This window comes from Nycticebus coucang, chromosome 18 (assembly GCF_027406575.1).
Source record: "Nycticebus coucang isolate mNycCou1 chromosome 18, mNycCou1.pri, whole genome shotgun sequence".
NCBI lineage: Eukaryota > Metazoa > Chordata > Mammalia > Primates > Lorisidae > Nycticebus > Nycticebus coucang.
Genome location: NC_069797.1, coordinates 61,812,445 through 61,837,098, shown reverse-complemented (window position 1 = coordinate 61,837,098; position 24,654 = coordinate 61,812,445). Strand labels below are relative to the sequence as shown.

The following is a 24,654-nucleotide window of genomic DNA, read 5'->3' as shown; positions in this document are numbered from 1 at the left end:
AATTTTTAATTTAAATACGACCTAAGGGAGAAAATCAGGATTGCCGATTTTATAAAATTAATGTAGATTATTGGGTTCTATATAAATCTGGCCCTATCAATATATATCCATTATCAAGTTGAGCGCATTTCCTGCCTTGTTAACTATCTGAGCTCTAGCCACATAACCATGTGTGTCTTTTCTTCCTTCTGAGACGACAGTCTTTACACTCTGCCAGTTTGCCTGTCAAAGTCCTCATGTATACTTCGGAGCTCTGTTTAAATGTCTGTATCACACTAAGCTCTGTTTAAATGTCTGAGGCTGATAGTTTAGGCCTCTACTCTGGGAGGCGGGAGGCTGGGGTGGGTGTAGGAGCTCAGGAGTTCAAGACCTGAGCTGGAGTGAGACCCTGCCTGTAAAAATAGTGGGGCTTTGTGGTGGATGCCTGTAGTCCCAGCTACTTGGGAGGCTGAGGCAAGAGGATCACTTGTGCCCAAGAGTTTGAGGTTGCTCTGAACTTTTGACACCACAGCACTCTACCAAGGGCAACCAGTGAGACTCTATCTCAAAAAAAGTCTGTACCACATAGAAGTAATTTTTAGATCCTCCAAGCTAAAACCAGTGTCATTGTTATGATTGCTTATATTTTGTATGATTATTTATTAACACATATCTTCCCCCATTAAACTCTAAATTTTAAGGAGTCACAGTTCTTGTTTTTGTGTCCCTTGCCTCTAGTATAATCCCTGGTGAATAATAACTGCTTAGTTTTTAAAGGAAAGTGGGAAAGAGAGGGTGAATTCATTATGGGCTGAGTACTTGGCTAAAAGAATCTGCCAAAGTACACAGATTTCATTTCAATATCAGAGGTAATCTGGTTTAAGCAGTAAAGCAGAAGGGTTGGTGTTCAATCCCAAGAGTCTCTATCAGGATGATTTGGTCCTGGTAATTTTTTTTTTTTTTTTTGGGTACATTTGTTTTTTATTACTACCCACTTCTCTAGAAAACTGATGTAACCTCAAGTGAAAGAGAAAGTTTATATTTAAGGGTTTTTTCCCCTGGGTTTTATTTTATAACTAAAATGTGAGATATTTAACACTGGACAGTTTTGTTCCCCTTGCCTCCCATGTTTTATTTCCTCCATCTTTTTAAATTCAGGAGACTGATGTCATTGAAATTATAGCTGATAATATATGTCTATTCTAATGAATGGACTATTTTAGTTTTACTGTTTAATGTGGAATTTCTTTTAGATGACTGCAAAGCCCAAGAAACCCTTAGAGTATGGCCTATTGTTCGTTAACTAAAAATACCTCTGTTTCCCCAATTTGTGTCAGAGATTTCATCTTATTACTTCTATTATTTTTCTTCCTCTTTTTTACCTTTTATTAGATGGAGTTGAAATACTAAGTTCTGTTTTTAAGTTGTTATTCTTATCTAATAACACGTTTTAGGTTGCAGTTAGGGTTTACATCATTTTATGTATACCACAACCACATGAGACAGATATTGCTGCTATTTTCAGAGATCAGTTTACATGCTTAACATCACGTAAGTAAATAAAAGTGAGGACTTGCTTTGAAACCTGTTTTCCTGCTGTTTCCCTTATTTGTTTCACAGTGCTTTTGATCTAGATAATGAGTATTTACCTTTTTTTTTTTTTTTAATGTGACTCAGTAATTTCAAGATTTCCTAGTCTATCCCATGGTGACCCTAAATCTTTCTCTGGATGCTGCAAATCTGTCAACTGTATACTCTGGGATGATCTTGATTTTACTTTATTCGTTTTGTAAATAACCTGGAGATTTCAGAATTTAAGGGTCTCAGAATGTCTTATACACTTGGAAGTAGTACATAACTCTGTCAAATAATTTACCAGTTTTTGGTTGAGCAAAGCAGCCTGTGTTGCCTTAAAAGGAAAGAGCCATGAAAGGTCTGAAATCATAATCAAATGAAATTATCACCATTCAGGACCATTTCTTTGTTCTTGCTTTAATGAGATTTTATTTATTTTTTTTTTTTTTTAAGAGAGTCCCACTTTGTCACCTGGGCTAGAGTGCAGTGGTGTCATCCTAGCTCACAGCAACCTCAGTCAAACTCCTGGGTTCAAGGCTCCGTTCCTGCAGCTCAGTGCCGGCCACATACACCAGGGCTGGCAGGTTTGAACCCTGCCAAACAACAATGACAACTACAACAACAATAAAAAAAACAGCTGGGTGTTGTGGTGGGCACCTGTAGTCCCAGCTACTTAGGCGGCTGAGGCAAGAGAATTGCTTAAGCCCAAGAGTTTGAGGTTGCTGTGAGCTGTGACACCACCCCACTCTACTGAAGGCAACATAATGAGACTCTGTCTCCAGGAAAAAAAAAAAAAGAGAGAAAGAAAAAACTCCTAGGTTCAAGCAATCCTCCTGCCTCAGCCTTCCCCAGTAGCTGGGACTATAGCCAAGTGGTACCATACCTGACTAATTTTTCTAGTTTTAGTAGAGACGGGGGCCTCGCTTTTGCTCAGGCTGGTCATGAACTTCTAACCTCAGGTGATCCCTCTGCCTTAGCCTCCCAGAGTGCTAGGATTACAGGTATGATCCACTGTGCCCAGCCTGAGATTTTTTTTAATTTTCTACATCAGGAAAGAGAAGTTCTACTGGATTTACGTACAAATTTTCCATCTTGGAATAGGATTAGGTAGCTTAATTACAGGCAGCACTCATGCCTGGTGTGCGATGTGGTGTTTATGTGGCTCAATGTCTAGCTTTTAGTGTTACTTATGAATTAAATGAATAACTTTTGCTATACCATATGTCTGAGAAAAAAGGAAGTATACTGCTGCCTGTTGCTCTATGCTCTACTGTCTATGGCTGTGCTTTAGGCATCGAAGATAGAGTTTATAATGGTCCAAGGAGCAAATAATCTCTTTTAAACCCATCGACTACCAATACATTGATAGTAAGGGTTATTACATTGTAAAACTTTTCATTTTCTCTGTTAGCATAAATTACATTTCTTAACACTTGTATTTTAGCAGAATTGATGGTGACTATCTCTGAGTTATGTGTTTCAGATCATTGCCTCTTATGGTGCAATGACAAGATTGTATCATTGACACTTTTGAGGATTCAGTGTACAATTTCTAATAAAACAGAAGGAGCTTTGTCTCCACACACTTACCAGTGGTTAAATCTCCTTACATAAAAGTTCCAGTGTTGATCTGGGTTTTTTTGTTTTTGTTTTTGACAGAGTCTCAAGCTTTCACCCTGGGTAGAGTGCCATGGTATCATAGCTCACAGCAACCTCAAACACTTGGGCTTAAGTGATTCTTTTGCCTCAGTCTCCCAAGGAGCTGGGAGTACAGGCACCTGTCATAACACCTGGCTTTTTGTTGTTGTTGTTTGGCAGGCCCATGCAGGGTTCAAACCCGCCAGCCCTGGTGTATGTGGCTGGTGCCCTAGCTGCTGAGCTATAGGCGCTGAGGCTGATTTATCCTTTTTTTTTTTCTTTCTTTCTTTTCTTTCTTGTCTGTCTTTCTTTTTCTTTCTCTCTCTCTCTCTCTCGTCTCACTTTATTGCCCTTGGTAGAGTGCTGTGCCATCACAGCTCACAGCAACCTCCGGCTCCTGGGCTTAGGCGATTCTCTTGCCTCAGCCTCTCCAGTAGCTGGGACCACAGGTGCCCTGCACAACACCTGGCTATTTTTTTGTTGCAGTTTGGCCGGGGCTGGGTCTGAACCCACCACCCTTGGTATATGGGGTCGGCGCCCTACTCACTGAGCCACAGGTGCCGCCCTTTCTTTTCCTTTTTTGGTTGGCAATATGGCTGAGGGTTTATTTTGGAAAAGCAATCGAAGTGGTTTTTAGTTGGGGGCATGTGTAAGAGAGGGTAACCCAGGTGGTAAACTCCCCATAGGGATGGGCTGAGGGATGGGGCTGAGCTTCAGGTGGGTCTCCTGTTCCATGTGCTCCCTGGCACAGCTGCCACAGGCTCTGCCAGCCATGTGAGAGGGTGTGCTGGAGGGGCCGCAGTGGCAGCTCACTTGAGCAGAATATCAGAGGACTCAGACACCAGCTTCTCTTCTCGGGTCTCAATCTTATTCATAACCACAGCCCTGGAGCTGGTGCAGCTGGAAGGAGCTTAGGTCATAGCTGAAGCCAGGGTTTGTGAGGCCCCCATAGGCCCAGCTCAGGCCACCTGAGTAGCGCTGGTGGTCTTAGTGTGGATACTCAAGTTCTGCATCCCCAACTCCAGCCGACTCTCCTCACCCTCCAGCGATCTCCACATCCAGGGCCAGCTTGACCTTCATCAGATCCTGGTACTCACACAGCTGCTGAGCCTTGTCCTGCTTAGCCTGACGCAGGGTGGCCTCCAGCTGGGCCAGCTTGGCGTTGGCATCCTTAAGAGCCATCTCCCCACACTGCTCAGTATCCGTGATGGAGGCTCCAGGGAATCCCTCTGGCCTTTGAGAACTTCGATCTCATTCTGGAGCCGGCTGATGTTCCTGTTCATGTCGGAGATCTCTGTCTCCATGCACCGCAGGTCATCCCCGTGCTTCCCAGCCTGCACTTGCAGCTCCTCGTACTTGGTCTGGTACATGCTCTCAGCCTCAGCCTGGCTGCGGTTGGCTGTCTCCTCGTACTGGGCGTGGACCTCAGCAATGATGCTGTCCATGGACAGGACCACAGACATATCCGAGATCTGGGACTGCAGCTCACAGGACTCCTCTTCATACAGCTACCTGAAGAAGTTGATTTTGTCAGTCAACCCTTCCGGGCGAGACTTCAGCTCCACCTTTGTTCATGGACGCTTCATCCACATCCTTCTCGATGAGGACAAATTCATTCTCCATCTCTGTTCGCTTCTTGATCTCCTCATACTTACTCTTGAAGTCCTCCACCAGCCCCTGCATGTTGCCAAGCTCTGCCTCCAGCTTCAGCTTTTCCTGGCCCAGTGTGTCCAGCTGTCACCGAAGGTTTTTGATGTAGCTTTCAAACATGCTGTCCGTGTTGCTACGAGCCATCTGCTGCTGCTGCGGGAGGTTCCACTTGCTCTCCAGCATCTTGTTCTGCTGCTCCAGGAAGCGCACCTGGTTGATGAAGGAGGCAAACTTGTTGAGGGTCTTGATCTCCTCCTTCTCCTGGGTGTACACGGCTTTAATGTTGGGGTCCACCTCCAGGTTGAGTGGGATCAGCAGGCTCTGGTTCACTGTGACACCTGTGATGCCCCTCATACCTCTGACCCCTGCGTGGCCTCCACCCAGACCCAGGACGGTGCCCGGGCCCACTGCTGTATGAGTGGCTGCTGAAGGCCGGTGGGGCAGAGGTGGACACTTTGTGAGACTTCTGGGTAACCCTGATGGACATGGTGAAGACTGGAGTGGAGGCAGGAGGGCCAAACTAGAGATTTGGGAAGGAGCAAATATCTGCTTCTAGATTGATCTGTCCTTTTCTAATGAAACATTTTCCATTAACAGTATCATTCAAGGTGGCTTTAAAGAACTAAAAAACTAATTTTTAGCCAACATACAAATTGAACTCTAAATTTGCAAAGGGAAAATAGTTATTTTCGTTGTATGGTTATATAGAGTGTACAGAGTTGTTTCTAAAAGAAATGGTGTTTTTCTTGGGTACATACAGTATTTTCTATTCTTAAATTCAGTAAAACAACCAGTTATAGATAATGTAATAGTTTACTAACCCTGTACAAAGAACTATTTAAGTTCACACAACATAAAAAAATCTATTTATACAACAAATATTTCTTATATAAACCAATGCTGGCACATACTTGGCAACACTAAAATTTACTAATCATGTGGTTTCATAAAGGCAAATATTAGTACCGTATTTTATTGCATTTAGGTGACCAGAAAGCAATTCCTAGGATAAAATTTTAGTGAATTTTTGTATAGCAGACAAGGGCAATTTACCTATGAAAAAGCTTATATAGCGAGGAGAAAAATAAGAGTTAAAGGAATTCTAACTCATTTGGTAGCCACAGTACATGCAATACACATTTTGGTACAAACTGGGATAATGCACACAGCAAAATCATTTGAAGGCATTCTAGAGTCTTGTTTACACACACAGTTAAAGCAATTATTTCACTAATAGTTACTATAAAATAAGCAACAAGAAAGAGTTGAATGACTTATTAATGTTGGAATTTACATCTCTTTCTTCATGGTTGATCACGAAGAAACCATATCAAACATGTCTGTAATGTTAAATCAGTATCTCTTGTTTTTGAACAGTATTTTATCAGAGTAATAAATTTATAGTATTTTGAACATTAGGAAGAAATCTACCTTTGCCTCTGAGCTAAGTTTCTATCTCTTACTGTTTTTGTTAAGGAAAAGACTGTATGGTGTTAAAGTCTTGTTTTTGTGATAACAATCTGCCCTGCCACTAGCATATGATAGGTAACATCTTCATAGCTCATCCCAGACTTGCTAATTGTGTATCGCTCCTCTTTAGTAACACCTCAGTTTTCTGCTCATGTTGCTGGTATTTTGCGTGTCATCCTTGTGCAAGGGCCATGCCAATCTTCTCTGTGTCATTCCAGTTTTAGCATATGTGCTGCCAAAGCAAGCACATTGCTGGTATTTTGAACACAAGATATTCTATGGACACTTGGGATGGGTTTTTCCATTTTTCATTATTTTAGTATGGAATAATAATGTGACGACTTTCTATGGGAAATCACTTCTAGTTCTAAAGCATTATATAACAGATATAAAATAAAACCTGTTCAGAAATTGGGAATTGCTGATATTACCTTAGTGCCACCTTTATTTAGTTTATTAGTAGCCCCCCAACCATGATCAAGCTCCCTTTGCATTTTTTTTCTTTTTTTTTTTTGAGACAGAGTCTTACTATGTCACCCTTGGTAGAGTGCTGTGGCATCACAGCTCACAGCAACCTCAAACTCTCAGGCTTAAGCTTCTCTTGCCTCAGCCTCCCAAGTAGCTGAGACTACAGGCATTCACCACAACACCCACCTTTTTTTTTGGTTGTTGTTGCTGCAGTTGTCATTGTTGGTTTTTAGCATGCCGGGGCTGGGTTCGAACCTGCGAGCCCCAGTGTATGTGGCCGGCGCCCTAACCACTGAGCTATGGGCTCTGAACCATGTTTTTGTTGTTGTTGTTGCTTGTTTGTTTGTTTTGTTTTTTTGAGAGACAGGGTCTCACTTTGTCACCCTCAGTAGAGTGCGTGGTGTCATAGCTCACGGCAACCTCAAACTCTTTGGCTCAGGTGATTCTCTTGCCTCACCCTCCCAAGTAGCTGGGACTACAGGCGCCCACCACAACTGGCTAGTTGTTAGAGATGGGGACTTGCTTTAGTCCAGTCTAGTCAAGAGAGCTCAAGCAGTCCACCTGCCCTGGATTATAGGTGTGAGCCATTGCACCCGGCCTCACTTTAAATTGTTACTGAAGAGAATACCTATGTAGTAGTCCTACTACTTCTGATCTTAGGAAAGTTGAAACTTTCATTAGTATCGAAGAAAAAAAGATACTTATCAAAATTTGTATGAACTAAAATATTTTAATTATTTTCTTTTTGTATTTTTAAGCTTCCAAGATGGTAAAAAAAGAAATGTATGTTTGGTTAAAATGTCTAAACTCAGATAACAAATAGGTTTCATCTTTTCTGCCAATTTGGAGTGCTTGGTGTCCTGGAACACTGTCCTGAGAAGGCTTATGAGCTAAGTTCAGGATCATCGGGAGAGACTGCCAAGATCTTTTTTGTCTACCAACGATGACTAGGAGGAAGTGGCATGAATTTGCAAAGAAATTATCTTTTCCTTGCTTTGGTTTTTATTAAAAAGGTTTTGGCTGGCAACTGTCAGTTTGTAGAACAGATTTGTGAGTAAACTGCAATTAAATAGATTTTTGTCAATTTTATCATCACCTTTTGGCTTCAAATGTCTGTCTTTTACAATACTTGATTCCTCTTATACTGTCTTACTTTCTTGAAGACTCAGGATTTGAAAAGAATATAAAGGGCCTATGTGGTTCGTTAAAATTAAGAGTGACTGGAAGAAATTATTTTGAGGTAAATTTATTGAAGGAAGTAGTATCACTGACTGGTGTTGGGATGACCTGCTAAGGACACTGTTGGAGTAGCCAGTGGTGGTGATAGATGGGTACCTGGTTTAGTGGTAACTTTTAGAAATGAAAGGAATGTGAACAACCAAGAGATACTGCAGAACAGGAACATCGTGAACCTTGAGGGGTAATAAAACTCATTCCAGGTGTATCTAGCCTTTTCTCTTTGTGGGGAAAGGCCTTTTTATAATTTAAGAATAATCCCTAGGGTTTTTTTTTTTTTTTTTTTTGTTAGATAGAATCTTTGGCACCCTCGGTAGGGTGCCATGGTTAAACTCTTGAGCTCAAGTGATCCTCTTGCCTCAGCCAACCAAGTAGGTGGGACTACAGGTGCCCAGCTATTTTTAGAGATGGGGTCCACTCTTACTCAGGCTGGTATACACCTTCTGAGCTCAGGCAGTCCAGCTACCTCAGCCTCCCAGAGTGCTGGGATTACAGGCATGAGCCACCGTGCCCGACCCCTCTAGGTTATTCTTGGTATCTTGAGATGCTTTCCTAGATTTGAGCTAGAACTAGACCTGCAGCCAACATTGAAGCAGACAAATGTACTTAAAAATAATTTCATCTTATACTGGTTCTGTCAAGTTAGGGAACCTACTATTAAATGCCTTGTTTCTATGAAAGAGAAATAATTGGGTTCCGCACCGTGGCTCATGTGGCTAAGGTGCCAACCACATACCCACAGCTGGCAGGTTCAAATCCAGCCTGGGCCCGCCAAACAATGACGGCTGCAATCCAAAGAAAAAAAAAATAGCTTGGCGTTGTGGCAGGTGCCTGTGGTCCCAGCTACTTGGGAGGCGGAGGCAGAATTGCTGGAGCCCAGGAGTTGCTATGAGCTGTGATGCCACGGCACTCTACTCAGGGTGACAGCTTGAGACTCTGTCTCAAAAAAAGAAAGGGAAGTAAGTGATAATACTTTATCACAGTGGTTGATTTGAATGGCTTGTGTTTGGCCTATACAGAAGGTAACATACAATTGCTAGCTATCCTTGGTCACTTTTCTCTTTTCTTTTTCCTTTTATCTTTTCCCCTTTCCTTTCCTTTCTTTTTTCTGGAGGTGGCAGCATCTTCCTCTTGTTACCCAGGCTGGAGTGTAGTGGCAGAATCACAGCCCAGACTCCTGGGCCCAAGTGGTCTTCCTGCCTGAGCATCTTGACTGGTTAGGATTTTACAGGCACACACCACTTTGCCTGGCTACTTTAAAAAATGTTTTTGTAGAGGGGCTCGCTGTGTTGTCCACGCTGGTCTTGAACTCCTAGGCAAGGCCTCCCAAATGCTAGGATTTTTAAGCTGTGAGTCATAGCACCTGTTCCCTTGGACTTAATTAATATCCCACGATTAGATATTAACTCATTTCTAACCTAACTGTGGTTTGTTCTCTTTTATTATTGACATTAGGTTATGTTTTGTCCCATTGAGGGACTATGTAAAAGTTCATGTATAATCACTTAAAATTTTTAGGAATGAGTATTTGTATTCTGATTGGAAGTGGGGCTAGGAAAAATAATTTTGTTGTAAATTATGCAATATTTTTTATTACAGAATATACCGTTTCCCTGAAAATAAGACCTACTTACAGGAAAGATAAGACATCCCCTGAAAATAAGACCTAGCGCATCTTTGGGAGCACACCTTAAAATAAGACACTGTCTTATTTTCAGGGAAACAGGGTAGTAGGTACCCTCTTAATATTTAAAGAATGTTCAAATGTTAACCATATTTCTATATTTTTAAAGAGATACCTCTTTAAAAGGAGATATCAGCATTACATTGTAAGTAAAGCTAAAGTCTACCTTCCCTATTCCCTTTCTCAGAGTTATGAGAACTGTTACTGTGAATTTGTAGTATATCAATTCTGTATATATTTTGTCTCCTTTCTATTTCCACTCGACATTGTTGATATGTAGTATTGTCACCTTTTTATTTCCATTTTGCATTGACATTTAGTGATATGAATACATAAAGTAATTGCTAAACAGTATATCATGAGAAGTTTTTATACTACTACTTATGTGTGTCTTTGATGGAACTTGTTTATTTTTGTTTTTGATTGTCATTGATACATACAGTTCTAGTTAATTCTTTTTGTTGCTATAGAAAAATCCATTAAAGGAATAAATTATAGTTTATGTTTACCTACTTCAGTGGAATTAGATATAATTAATTTTTAGCTACTGCTGTGAACTAGTTTCTTCATTAAATGTATATGGTTATGTTCTCAGAAATACAATTTCATAAACATTGGATATACACATTTTAAGTTACTCTTCAAAACTGATGTTGCTAAAAATGAAAAAATGGTGTTTCCAGTATTTACTGTTATCAGCAATATATGAATTTCTCTTTGCTTTTTCTCACCAACTATTGGTTTTATCATACTTCTAAGTTTTTCCAATCTCCTTTTGAAAAAGCATCTTAATATTTTACCTGATGTTAATATTTAAGTTGTAATGAGACTTAACATTTTAAAAATATATTTATGGGTTATTAAGGTTTCTCTTATGCATTTCTTATTTCTATTGTCTTTTTCTTTTAACCCATTTCTTGGGAGTTCTGTATATTCTGATGTTTAATCTTTAGTTTTATGTGTTAATGGCTATCTTCTAAGCAGTAGCTTCCCTTTTAACTTCACTTGGTCTTTTATTACATGTTGAAAATTAGGTGATATTTTTGTGTCTTATTTAAGAAATCCTTCTCTTCTGTAAGTCCTGAAGAAATACTCCCTTTTTTTTTTTTAAGTTTAGTGCTTTAGATTTAGCAATTACATCATGAAGAGAGCTAATTTTACTTTTTCCATGTAAAAAAGTACAATATATTGAATAGTTTAGTCTTTCCCCACTAATCTGAATGCCATAACTTTTATACATCTAAGTGTAAGTTTCTAGGTCCTCTATATTCTGTTCTGTTGTCCGATTACCGTCTGTCCTACATTGCTTTAATTATCATAGCTTTGTAATAAGTTACATTGTCTGACAAATTTTTTCCAAATATCTTGGCATTTGGTTTTTTTTTTTTCCATGTGAAATTTTGGATTTGTTTCTCACCTTCCATTAAAAACCTTGTGGGGATGGGCAGCGCCTGTGGCTCAAGGAGTAGGGCGCCGGTCCCATATGCTGGAGGTGGCGGGTTCAAACCCAGCCTCTGCCAAAAATTTAAAAAAAAAACCTTGTGGGGAATTTGGAATTTCTTTGAATTTCTAGATGTGTGTACGACTTGCTATCCTAAAAAAATGTTTGCTGTCATTTATGTAGATATTTATGCCTTTCAGGTTTTATTTATTATTTTCCCTATATTTTTATGTCAGCGTGCATTGGTATTATAAATATTGCTTATTAAAAATGAGTATTTTTCTGGACTGTGTGCAGTGGCTCGTGCCTGTGATCCTAGCATTCTGGGAGGCTGAGGTGGGATTGCTTGAGCTCAAGAGTTCAAGACTAGCCTGAGCAAGATTGAGACTTGTCTCTACTATAAATAAAAAAATTAGCCAGGCATAATGGTGGGCACCTATAGTCTCAGCTACTCAGGAGGCTGAGGCAAGAGGGATCACTTGAGTCCCCAAGCATTTGAGGTTGCTATGAGCTGTGACAGTACAGCACTCTTGTCTCAAAAAGAAAAAAAAAAACGCATTTTTTGGCTGGGTGTGATGGCTCACTCCTGTAACTCTAGCACTCAGAGAGGCCAAAGCAGAAGTATTGCTTGAGCTTAGGAGTTTGAGACCCCCATCTCTACTGAAAATAGAAAAAATTAACCAGGTGTGGTGATACATGTCTGTAGTCTACTGAGGAGGCTGAGGTAGGAGGATCACTTGAGCCTGAGAGTTGCTGTGAGCTAGGCTGATGCTATGGCACTCTAGCCTGGGCAACAGAGTGAGACTATCTAAACTCCCCCCCAAACCCCCCCAAATATATACATATGTATATATTTTTCTACTTTTCTATTAGTTTATGTTGATACTTACTCAGCACCTTTGCTGAATTCTTGACTAGCTTTTATAATTTATAATGTCTCTTGGATTTTCTGTATAGGTTGTTCTTCATATCTGTCTTATTTTAACATAGAAAATGCTAATATCTCATGAAAAATTTAATATCAGAAAAATAAGTGCCACGGGAACAGGATAACAGGAGGCAGTCCCACTTAATTTGGGAAGTACCTATAGGAAGGGTTTTGTCCAAGTGTGTCCTGTGGGCAGTATATATATGGGTGTGTCTTAGGTCTTTCTTGACCCTAGAGTTAGTATATATAAAGGCCTTGTGAAGTTAAATTCCACACACTCCCAATTCTCACCCATGGATACTACTGCTGCCCATGGATTTCATTCACTTTATTTCCTTTTAGGAGACGCAGGTCAGAATGGAGATGGGCTGCAGACCGAGCAGCTATTGTCAGCCGCTGGAACTGGCTTCAGGCTCATGTTTCTGACTTGGAATATCGAATTCGGCAGCAAACAGACATTTACAAACAGATACGTGCTAATAAGGTAATTACCCCTTTTCCCTATACCCCTCCCACCTCTTCAGTAACTCTTAACTATTTCATAGTAAATAGTTTAATGATCTGATATAGTGGTTTAGTTTAAGAGCCTGATACTGCTTAGGGTAGTTCAGAAAACACTGTTAGAATATAATGTTTTTAACAAAACTGTGGGTGTCACAAGAGAAAGAGTATATAATGTAAGGTATTCATATAACTGTGTTATCAATTACATTTGTGGAAAAGTACTATTGAGGATTTTCATTTCTTGCAATTTTTCTTAGATGTGTTTTTGTTTTACTGCCAAGCTTCCTTTGATTTCTTATGGAGATTTAGGGTTTTCAGTAGGAGATTATTCAGGCAAAATTAGACATTGATGATTAGAATTTTTATTTTCCTGTGTTCTCTTGTCTGTGGAGGACTGATTGTTACTGCACAGCTTTTGACAGTGGACATTATGCGTAGTTTTACTTGTTGAAAAATCCACTTGAAAAATGTCCTGTAATCAGATTGGAGGTGACTCAAGAAATTTGCATAGAAAACAAATGGATTCAACGAATAATGAGTGCTTACCACATATCAGCACGATTCTCTATAGTCGGGTCACAGTGGTGAACAGAAGTCCCTGCACTCATGGAGCTTCCGTTCTTGCAGAGTATTTTTTTTTTTCATACTAGTTTGGTATCGTTGAGCTCTGTGACTGACATGACATAGAGGTCTAGATAAAATCTATTGCCCCTAAAAATAAGTGCAATAATGCTTTTGTCCTTAGTACTAGTCAAAGCCTTAAGAAAATTGCTATATCATGAAAAGTATACATGTGTTAATAATTAATAAGCCACAGGATAAAGGTTGATCAACTAACAAGATAAATAAAATTATCAGGGTTTGAAGTAAAAGTTCTATAGTCTCCTGTATCATTTAAACTTTTATTCCATAAATTCCTGGGCAGGCACGGTAGGTCATGCATATAATGCTAACACGTTGGGGTACTGAGGTGAGAAGATGTCTTGAGCCTAGGTGTTTGAGACCAGCCATGGCAACACAGTTGAGACCCTGTCTCTATAAAAAAATTTTAAAAATTAGCTGGTTAGAGTGGTGTATGACTGTCGTCCCAGTTTTGCAGGAGGCTGAGGCAAGAGAATCACTTGAAGCTGCAGTGAGCTATGATCATGCCACTGCATTCCAGTTTAGGCCACAAGAGTGAACCCTGTCATTAACAGATACATATACACATATATGTCTATCTTTTATTCTGTAATTTCCACTGGAAATTCTTCTTCAAGCTTCTCACCAAATTCGGTTTATATATAAATCTCTAAAAGTTTGGTTAAACATATAATTGAGGACACAGTCCTGGGGGCTCACTTAAAAAATTTTTTTTGTCCTTAGAAAACAAATTAAATCTCAACTTAACTTTGTTAAAAATTAGCTAGAGCAATAGTGAAAAAATATTCCAGAGGTCATGAATATTTTGCTTTCCTTAGCTCTTCACAAAGGAAATTTTAAAGTGAGGTTTGTAGAATGTGAACTGGAATGGTGGACCATATCCATGTGACTGGATATGCCAATCCTGAGGAGGAAAAAGAACAATCTTTCTCTATCAGGTACACCTTCAGTTTTGGTTTCTAGGTTTTTACAGCTAGTAGTTAAATGGGAATTTCTATATTTGAGAACTGGTGTCTTTTAGTAACAACTAAGATTAGTACAATAGTATTTGTAAGTGTTGCTTCATCTTTTTATATACATTCATAAATATATGTATGTGGCTTTATGTATGTGTATATGTTATGTTATTTTAGTTCCCTAAAATACCACATTTTACAAAACTACCACATTTCATAGAACCTAAGATACTGTTTTTTTGAACCTAAGATACCGTTGATTGTAAGATCCACCTCTATCCTGCATATCAAAAAGAAATAGTTTCCCCTAAACTAGGGAGTAAAAGCAATTATAAGATGCATTTTGATTGTGGTATTAGGTGATTTTGTCGTGTATGCATCAGAGTATACTTGACACAAACTGAGATAAACGTGTAGCTTACTGTCCACTTAGGCTATATGATATATAGTTTATTGCCTGTAGGCTGCACACCTATACAATGTTTTGCTATACTGACTGCTGTAGGCAATTATAACACAATGGTAAGTACTTACGTATCTCAACATAACTAAACATAGAGAGTACTGTAAAGATACGGTATAAAAACAAAAGGTTACAGTGAATGGGGCTTACAGGACTAGAAGTTGCTCTGGGTGAGTCAGTTAAGTGGTGAGTGAATGTTAAGGCTTAGGACATTACCGTACACTATTATAGATTTTATAAACACTGTACACTTAGTCTATGCTAAATTTTTTTTTATTTATTTTTTATTTTTTTAGATTTTTCTTTCTTCAAAGATAACCTTAGCTTGCAGTAATCTTTTGATATTATAGACTTTTTATTTTAACCTTTTGGCTTTTATAATAATACTTAAAACACAAACTCATTTAGCTCTACAAAGATTTTTTTTTCTGTACTTAACCTACAAGTTTCTTCTATTTAAAAATAAATTCTTCTTAACTTTTTTTTTTTAAAGACAAAGTTTCACTTTGTCACCCTTGGTAGAGTGCCATGGCATCTTGGGCTCAAGCAATTCTCTTGCCTGGGACTACAGGCACCCACCACAACGCATGGCTGTTTTTAGAGATGGGGTCTTGCCCTTGCTCAGGCTGGTCTTGAATTCATGAGGTCAAGCGATCTGCCTGCCTCAGCCTCCCAGATGCTGGGATTACAATCGTGAGCCACCGTGCTTTTAACTTTTTTCTTTTTTTTTTTTTTGCAGTTTTGGCCGAGGCCAGGTTTGAACCCACCACCTCTGGTATATGGGGCCAGCGTCTTACTCCTTTGAGCCACAGGCGCCGCCCTCCTGTGCTAACAATGCCTTCTTGTATTCACCTTTCGAGGACCTGCTTGACGCTATTTTTGTAATTAGCTTTTCTTTATAAGTGGAAGAAGTACACTATAAAATACATTAAAACAATAAAAAGTATAGTACAATAAATAAATCAGTCACATAGTTTTTTATTATCATTATCAATTATTATAGATAATTGTATGTGGTAGACTTTTTTTTTTTTGTAGAGACAGAGTCTCACTTTATGGCCCTCGGTAGAGTGCCGTGGCCTCACACAGCTCACAGCAACCTCCAACTCCTGGGCTTAAGCGATTCTCTTGCCTCAGCTTCCCGAATAGCTGGGACTACAGGCACCCGCCACAACGCCCGGCTATTTTTTGGTTGCAGTTTGGGCGGGGCCGGGTTTGAACCCACCACCCTCGGTATATGGGGCCGGCACCTTACTGACTGAGCCACAGGCGCTGCCCTAATATGTGGTAGACTTTTATACATCTAGATTGGTGATTTTTTTCAACCAATATGCCTTGAGAGGATCTTAGATGTGCCACAAAAATGTTTAAGGATGATTAATTAGATTATTTTCAAAAGTTCAAAGCACAGTAAGTATTTTTTTCCTTTTTTTTTTTTTTTAAGGAGAGGTGTAAATATTCTTTTTTTCCCACTCTTTTTAAATTTTATTTTATTTTATTTGCTTTCAACTTCAACTGGCTTTCACTCTTCTTAGTTTGAAGGTTTTTTTTTTCTTATTTTCTTTCTTTCTTTTTTTTTTCCCCTATTCTTCCTTTAGCGATTCTCTTGCCCTCTGCCTCCCAAGTAGATGGGATTACAGGTGTCGGCCACAAACAACGCCCGGGTTGGTTGTTTTTTTTGTTTTTTTTTTTTTTTTTTTTTTTTGGTAGAGACGGGGTTTTACTCTGGCTCACTTCTGCTCATACTGGTCTCGAATCTCCGAGCTCAGGCAATCCACCCTCCTCAGCCTCCCACAGCACTGGGACTACAGGCGTGAGCCACCACACTCAGCCTTCACTCTTCTTTTTAATCAACGTAATTTAAGTGTGCCGCGGAAGTTTATAGGTTCAGGTGTGCTATGGGATAAATATAGTTGAAAAACAGTGATCTAGCAGCATGGCAGCTTTATTTACACCAGCATCATCACAAATGTATGAGTAATGTGTTGTGCTACAGAAGGAATTTTTTAGGTCTATTATAGTCGTATTGGCTAACAATCATATATGCTTTTGATCATTGACTATGACATTGTTAAGCAGCACATGATTGTGTATTGATTATCCAAGAGTTGTGTTGTGCAGGGCGTCGTGTATTAAACACCATACTTGGACTCGGTAAATTCTTGGTTCAAGTTCTGTCTTTATAACTAGATAACTATATGACCTAGAAAGGAAAAGTCATTCAACATTTCTCAGCCTCAGTTTCTCAGTCTGTAAAGTACAACATTCTGGATAATCCTTTTCAACACATTTTCTTTCTCTGTAGTCGAAATGTACAGTATCTGTTCGAAAATTCTGACAGGAAGAATAAAACTAGATCTGTAGTCCCAGTAAGGAGCTGTCAAGGTAATTCACAACTTTACCAAACAATTTATATTTATGAAATCTCTCTCCCTCTTTTTTTTTTTTTTAGGGACAGAGTGTCACTTTGTTGCCCTCTGTAGAGTACTGTGGCGGCACAGCTCACAACAACCTCCAGCTCTTGGGCTTAGGTGATTCTCTTGCCTCAGCCACCCGAGGAGCTGGGACTACAGGCGCCTGCCACAATGCCTGGCTATTTTTTTGTTTTGCAGTTTGGCCCGGGCCGGGATGGAACCCGCCACCCTTGGTATGTGGGGCCAGCGCCCTACTCACTGAGCCATAGGCGCTGTCTAAAGTCTCTTTTACAACAAATGTATGTTTGCTGTAACAAACTATTACAAAGTGGGTGGCTTAAAATGCAACAAATTGTCTCAGTTTTAGAGACTAGAAGTCTGAAATCAAGGGGTCATCAGAGCAGTGCTGAAGGTTCTAGAGAAGAATCATTCCTTGCCTTTTTCTAACTTCTGGTGATTTGTGGCAATCCTTGGCCTGTAGCTACATCACTGTTAATGCTGCCTCCCATCTTCACATGACCATTTTCCTCTCTGTGTCTTTGTCCAGATTTTCAGCTTCCACTACAGGGCTTATTTTATCTTGATTACATCTCCAGAGATACTGCTTCCAAAGAACATCACAGTTACAGGTTCTGGGAAGACTTAAATTTTCGAGGGGACACTATTCAACCCAGTCTAACAAATAAATAATGGAATTCTCCCACAACGATATATTCACATGTATTTGGATTTTATGTAACAGTATTAAATAAGAGAAGTCTTTGAGCACTTACTATGTACCAGGCATTGCACTAAGTAGTTACATCTACTGTAGTTTTAATTTTAAAGATAAGAAATGGAGAGTCAAAGAGTTTAAGTTGTTTGTTCATGATCATCTAAGTGAATGCAGAACTGACATTTGGGTGTCTGGCTCCAGTGCTCTTGCTCAAGTTAGCAGTCACTTTAAGTGTTTGCTTATTTTTTGAGTTATTGAAATGGAAGGAATTTTCCCTGTGTCTTAGTACTTGGGTTGGTATTCCCATTTCCTATCCTGCTACAAAATTTGCAGGAACTGCGTGGGTTGTACAGGCCTTTTCATGTGATGAATCTAGATTTGATGATTAGCTATTGAGTTATAAATTTGTCTTTGGGTGGGGAGTTCAGTAGATGTTGGGGGTTTTTTCCTAAGAATTTACTTTGTTAGTATTAGTTTTCTTAAGGTGGCACCTTAACAAAAAATAGGTATTTGAAAGCAACTGTGGGTGATTCTGTGATCCAGACACCGGTTTCTGTTCTGTCAAATTAGGTATTACATTCCAAGCTGTTAAGTGAGTAAGGTCCCTTTTGGGAACAATGATTCTTGTTGCTCTCTGGAGAAAGAATATGATTTCTAGGAACTCCTCTGTACTTTTCTCTATATTATTGTGTTATTTTAATTTTCATATTTTGTGAGCTTATTTTTTTAAAAAGATGCGTCTGTGCCTTAGAAGGAGAAAGGAAAACAATTTATGTACCTTGAGGATGTAGTTAATGACGTGTAGTTGTTTTGTTTTTGTTGTTAATTGTTGTTTGTTTTGAGATCAAGTCACCCTGGTAGAATGCCACCCTGGGTAGAATGCCACGGCTTGGTAGCTCAGGGCCTCAAACTCTTGGACTTGAGCAATTCTCTTGCCTCAGCCTCCTGAGTAGCTGCGACTACAGGGGCCCATCATTGTACTTGGCTAGTTTTTCTATTTTTAGTAGAAACAGGGTCTCACTCTTGCTCAGGCTGGGCTGGAACTCCTGAGATCAAGTAATCCTCTTACCTTAGCCTCCCAGAGTGTTAGGATTATAAGAATGAGCCATGGCACCTGGCCCCACATGTAAATTTATTAATGTCCACAGCAAACCTTACAGTTCAGAGGCTTACAAAAGAACAGTTTAGGGTGGCACCTGTTGCTCAGTGGGTTGGGTGCCAACCCCATACACTGAGGGTGGCAGGTTCAAACCTGGCCCCGGCCAAACTGCAGCAACAAAACAGCCAGGTGCCTGTAGTCCCAGCTATTTGGGAGGCTGAGGCAAGAGAATCGCCTAAGCCCAGGAGTTGGAGGTTGCTGTAAGCTGTGACTCCTGGCACTCTACTGTGGGTGATAAAGTGAGACTCTGTCTCTTCAAAAAAAAAGAAGAAGAACAGAAAATAACAGGTTAAACTCTGGGCTATTTGTCTGATTCCAGAGCATTTTCTTTCTAACACACTCTGCTCTTATGTCCTTGTCATTATTTCTCTGGAACATATTCATTGAAATTTCATGCCTGGTAAATAAAATGGGAAAGCAAAGGGACCAAGCTGGTTTTTTTTAAATAAAGGACATCTCTTCCCCTTAAGACAACTCTTCAGAATCTGTGTCTAGTACAGGGTATCACTTTTATCCCTTCTCCTGACTCCTCTGTGAAATTACACAGCAATTGCTAAGGGTGGAAATATTATCGAAGATAGGAGGTGGAAGAGCATTGAAACTTCCAGACAGGGAAAGAACTGAATAGGAACAGCAGAAGCTTAGCACCTTCCTCTTCAAAATTGTTGTATAGCAGATAAGGTTTCCGTTGTAGTAGGGTTGTAAGGCATTATTGGACAGCTGTGTTTCGTGGAAATGGTTGCTGATTTATCTTAAGATGCGTAGAGAGGTCTGGGTGCAGTAGCTCACACCTGTAATCCTAGCCCTTAGAGAGGCTGCGGTGAGTGCATTGCTCCAACTCATGAATTTGAGACCAGCCAACTGGTGGATGGAAAACCCTGTCTCTACTAAACATAGAAAAACTAGCCAGGCATTGTGGCAGGCACCTGTAGTCCCAGCTACTCAGGAGACTGAGGCAAGAGGATCACTTGAGCCCAAGAGACTAAGGTTGCTGTGAGCTAGGGTGATGCCACTGCACTCTACCCAGGGCGACAGAGTGAGATTCTTGTCTCAAAAAAAAAAAAAAGTAGGGAACGTTGATCTGTTTAGAGTTATATGAGGAAGTAAATATGTGAAATTGCATCTTAACTGTGTTACAAATTAAGAGGATTTTTGAAAACTTTGTACTTTGACTTCAGTTAGGTCCAGCTGTAAAACATAAATATTTCTTTTCTGTCCTTTTGCTTGGTTTCTTTTGCCTTGTTTTGTAATCAGGCTGAGCACAATGCCTACTGCCATTTTCTCTTTCTTCAGTTTTGGTATATGTTTTTTGATTCCTTTTTTTGTTGTTTTGTTTTAACTTACATAGGAAAGCTTTGTTTTTCCACAGAGGAATAATTTATAAAATATATTAAGACTGCTTGCGACTGTGTCCTGTCCTAATTCCTTTGGTCCTTGCATAAGCAGAAGCTAGCCTCAGCCTCTTGGGAGTTTTCTAGGCCTGGGCATCCTGAGTTCGTGATCCTGGTTCTGACTCAAGGGGCAGAGGTGAAGGAAAGGGTGGTACTCTGGTGTTTTTCTTTGGCTTTGTTTCAGAGTACCTAAGGTATTGCCATTCAGGCCGATGGCACAACCACCAGCATTACCCAGTTTAAACAAGGAATAATGTTGTTGTTGTTTTCTAACATGAAATAATGTTAGGGAAGTCCATGCTGGGGTGGCCACATGTGTGGAGTGGAACTTTATCTAGTTTTGCTAGTTGATAATAACCTTTTCTTAATGGCTATTATATATGAGTAAACTTTTTTTTCAAGTTTTTTTTTTTGTGGAATATAATAACTTGTGTACACAAATGGACAGAAAGCACTGAATGTACAGTTTAATGAATAATTGTAGATTAAAATATATTAAGTATATTTGGGGAGCATTTAATTATATAGACCTTTATATTATAAAGCCTCACTCATCAATGTCTTTCCAGTTTAGCTTTTATATCACTTTTTTCATAACTTCTTTTATTAGCACTGTCATTGCAATGCTTTTTCTTCTTGTCTATCTGTGAATAGAAGATGAACATAAGTTCTTTATGGTCAAATCTATATTTATTTTCTTATTAAGGTTTCAAACTGCCTTGCTCATGGTAGCCACTCAATAAATGTTCCCTACATTAAATGGATTTTAGCTAGTTGGATGCTTTTTATTTGCTCCCCTCTTACCCATTTCCATTCTTTTTTTTTTTTTTTTTTTTGCCAGGCTGGGTTTGAACCCATCACCTCTGGCATATGGGGCCGGTGCCCTACTACTTTGAGCCACAGGTGCCACCCCCTGTTTCCATTCTTTTTGATGAGATGCAGTAAACCTATAAATTAAAGGATCCACTGCTTGTTTTTGTATGCTATAGTGAATTTACATATTGTGCCAAAGGTGGGAAACATTGTATGGATGACTATTAATTGCATCAGTGTTGCGCTTGAGCACATAGTCATATTCACAAAAATAGGTTTAATTAAAACTAAACTTTATTCAAAAGACCTCTGAACAGATGAAGGGAAACTCCATTCTTAACATTGCAGAGGCCGGAAACCTTGGCTGGGTCTCTAACTCCCTTCCATCTTTCAAGCACCTCTGCAAAGCTGGGTGATTCTGTCTTCAAATATATAGTTAGAGGCCAACCACTTTTGTCTAAGCAACTGTTCTTTTTGCTTCTCTGTTTGCCCCCACTCTTTATGTTGACATAAAAGCTAGCTTGATTCTTTTAAACCATCCACAAGTGAGACCAGCTCTCCTAACTCCACGGTGATTTCCCATCTAAGAATAAAATCTAAAGTGTTCATAAGTTAAAAGGCCCTACAAGATCTCTTTAGCATTTTACACCTGTATTGTGCTGTGTAAAATTTATCTACTCATGTTATTTGTCTTTGTTCCAGTGTTAGAATTTAATAAGCACTTTGGTAGGTTGAGGGAAGAGGAGGATGAACCTGTTATTCTTTCTTGTATCCTTAGCACCTTAAAAATGCTGATGAATGGACAAATGATTGTTTGACTTAAATGAACAAGAGAAAAAAATAGCAGTTAGGCCAAGCCTTTAGTTATAGTTCTACCATATTAACTGTTGCGACATAACCTTTGATGCACATCCTCTATGGGTCCATAAAATGATGGGAGTATCATCAGTAAGTCCTCCTCAACCCCCAGTGATTCTAATACAAAATTGCCATTAAGAGCTTCTTTTTTTTTTTTTTTTTTTGTAGAGACAGAGTCTCACTGTACCGCCCTCGGGTAGAGTGCCGTGGCGTCACACGGCTCACAGCAACCTCTAACTCTTGGGCTTACGCGATTCTCTTGCCTCAGCCTCCCGAGCAGCTGGGACTACAGGCGCCCGCCACAACGCCAGGCTATTTTTTTGTTGCAGTTTGGCCGGAGCTGGGCCTGAACCCCCCACCCTCGGCATATGGGGCTGGCGCCCTACTCACTGAGCCACAGGCGCCACCCCATTAAGAGCTTCTTAATGTATTTAGATATTTTTAATTCCTAGATTAGAGAAAGAGGCTGGGGGCCCTGGTCACTTGCATCCTAGCCTTTCTGTTACAATGTCATAAAGTGATTTTTGGTCACCTCTCTTTTTCATTCATGGAGGGGTTTGTGTATTTGTTTATTATTTTCATAGTAAGCTAACTTCCACCTTTACTAAGCTGGGCTCATCATGACTGCTATAGAGAGGATTTGTGGGTTTGTTTTTAATTTCTTTTTACACTTTGTTATGTCCTGGAATAAACGTGAGATCTGAATTTGCAGTTGTCAGGCAGGAATTTAATCTGAGATAATATTTGTGCTTATAAAAAAACAGGTGCTTTGTGGACAGTTTTTTAAGAAGCTCTTGGCTTCCCGTGAATTGTAGAGGACACTTTGTTTCTCTTGCTTTTTATTTTCTATTTTTTGTCTTTATCACCTAGGCTAGAGTACAGTGGCTCAAGTGATCTTTCTACTTTAGCTTCCCTAGTAGCTGGGATTATGGGCAGGTGCCATCATGATCAGCTAATTTTTCCATTTTTTTTGGTGGAGACAAGAGTGTCATCTTTGTTCAGGCTGGCCTCAAGCAGTCCTCCGCCTCCCAAAGTGTTAGGATTATAGGGCTGAGCCACCATCCTTGTCCTCCCTATGGTGTTTACTCAGATACAGTTCGTTAAGGTCATGATTTAGAATAGTAGCACTTTTAACTTGAGTAATCCTTAAACCATGTCAGTGATTAGGTTAAGAAGAGAAATTGCGGGGCGGCGCCTGTGGCTCAGTCGGTAGGTAAGGCGCTGGCCCCATATACCGAGGGTGGAGGGTTCAAACCCAGCCCCGGCTGAACTGCAACCAAAAAATAGCCGGGTGTCGTGGCGGGCGCCTGTAGTCCCAGCTACTCAGGAGGCTGAGGCAAGAGAATCGCTTAAGCCCAGGAGTTGGAGGTTGCTGTGAGCTGTATGATGCCATGGCACTCTACCGAGGGCCATAAAGTGAAACTCTGTCTCTACAAAAAAAAAAAAAAGAGAGAGAGAGAAATTGCATTGCTGCTATTAATCCAGTAGAGTCTAGTTGGAAGTACCATAATCTGGTAAGATTCCAGATCTAGAAGATCTGAACAAAGATGCTAAACAGCTAACAAGACACGTATGTCAGAGCATTCAAGTAGAACAGAGAGGGAAGCTTGAGTCTGAGTCTTAATGCCTTAGTAAATAACTCTGCTATTGCTAAGCCTTTTATTTTTAGGGGGAGAAGTAAAGTTGTTGCTGGCATAGTTTGTTTTTGAACCATAAGATAGAGAAAAGGTCACAGGTAAACTAACCTCAATCCTTTGGAGATTAACTCCTGGCTCGGAGTTAAATTAAATTTGTAATTTATATCACTCAACACTGTTTCTCTCTTCTCTGTCCTGCAGGGATTAATAGTTCTTGGGGAGGCACCTTCCCCAGAGCATACAACGACAGACACATTTCTTCCACTTAGTTCTGAGGTGAAGACAGATCATGGGACTGATAAATTGGTAAGTATAAAAGATAGACAAGGGGAAATGAGTAAGAATTCAGGGTATAGCTTTGGCATACAATTGATTCTCTGTAACTAGGATCTTTACATTGGCTAAGCTATAAGGGAACTATATCTTCTTTATCACTTTGGCATTTCAAGATCTACCTACATTCCTGAATAGGCAACACAGGGTCTTTCTACCCTGTTTGTGTAGCTGATTGTACAATTTAAAAGCAGTTCCCACCTATCAAGACAACCACTGCCAGAGCAGGTGTGGCATTATGGAATATTATTGGGAATAAGGAGACACCTTTGAGAAGTAAGGTAACCTTTCTGGGGCATTGGAACACATATAAATTAACTTTAAACTTAATGTTATAAATGCTCTTTCTTTGGGTGACTTTTATTCTATAATGAGAATAAAACTGTCATTTTCTATATTCTTAGATAGAACTAGCTCAGATCCCCCTCTTCACTAATTCTTTTCCTTTGCCTATTTTTTCTCACTTTAAAAAAAATTTTATGTTTGAGACAGGGTCTCTTTTTACCTAGGCTAAAATATAATTGCACAATTATAACTCACTGCAATCTTGAACTCCTGGGCTGAAGCAGTCCTCCCACCTGTGCCTCCAGAGTAGTTAGGACTGCAGGTGTGCGCCATCAAATCTGGCTAATGCAGTCTGACAGTGTTTCCCAGGCTAGTCTCAAACTGGCCTCAAGCAATCTTCCAACCTCAGCCTCCC

The 24,654-nt window shown here is 39.8% G+C and overlaps 1 protein-coding gene, 1 non-coding gene and 1 pseudogene across 5 annotated transcripts in view; 1 reads left to right on the top strand and 2 right to left on the bottom strand.

The window, feature by feature from the left end:
• The window catches only part of KANSL1 (KAT8 regulatory NSL complex subunit 1), a 212,374-nt gene that overhangs the window by 123,248 nt on the left and 64,472 nt on the right, over positions 1-24,654 (top strand). For all 4 annotated transcript variants that reach the window (XM_053567824.1, XM_053567822.1, XM_053567823.1 and 1 more), the window contains 2 exons: positions 12,412-12,553; positions 23,823-23,927. In XM_053567824.1, coding sequence (XP_053423799.1) covers positions 12,412-12,553; positions 23,823-23,927 — 247 coding nt within the window. The remainder of the gene's footprint in view (positions 1-12,411; positions 12,554-23,822; positions 23,928-24,654) is intronic.
• On the bottom strand, positions 4,002-5,356 carry LOC128569608 (keratin, type II cytoskeletal 8-like; annotated as a pseudogene).
• Positions 6,453-6,560, bottom strand: LOC128571368 (U6 spliceosomal RNA). The gene has a single exon (XR_008375796.1). It is a non-coding gene; the product is annotated as a U6 spliceosomal RNA (small nuclear RNA).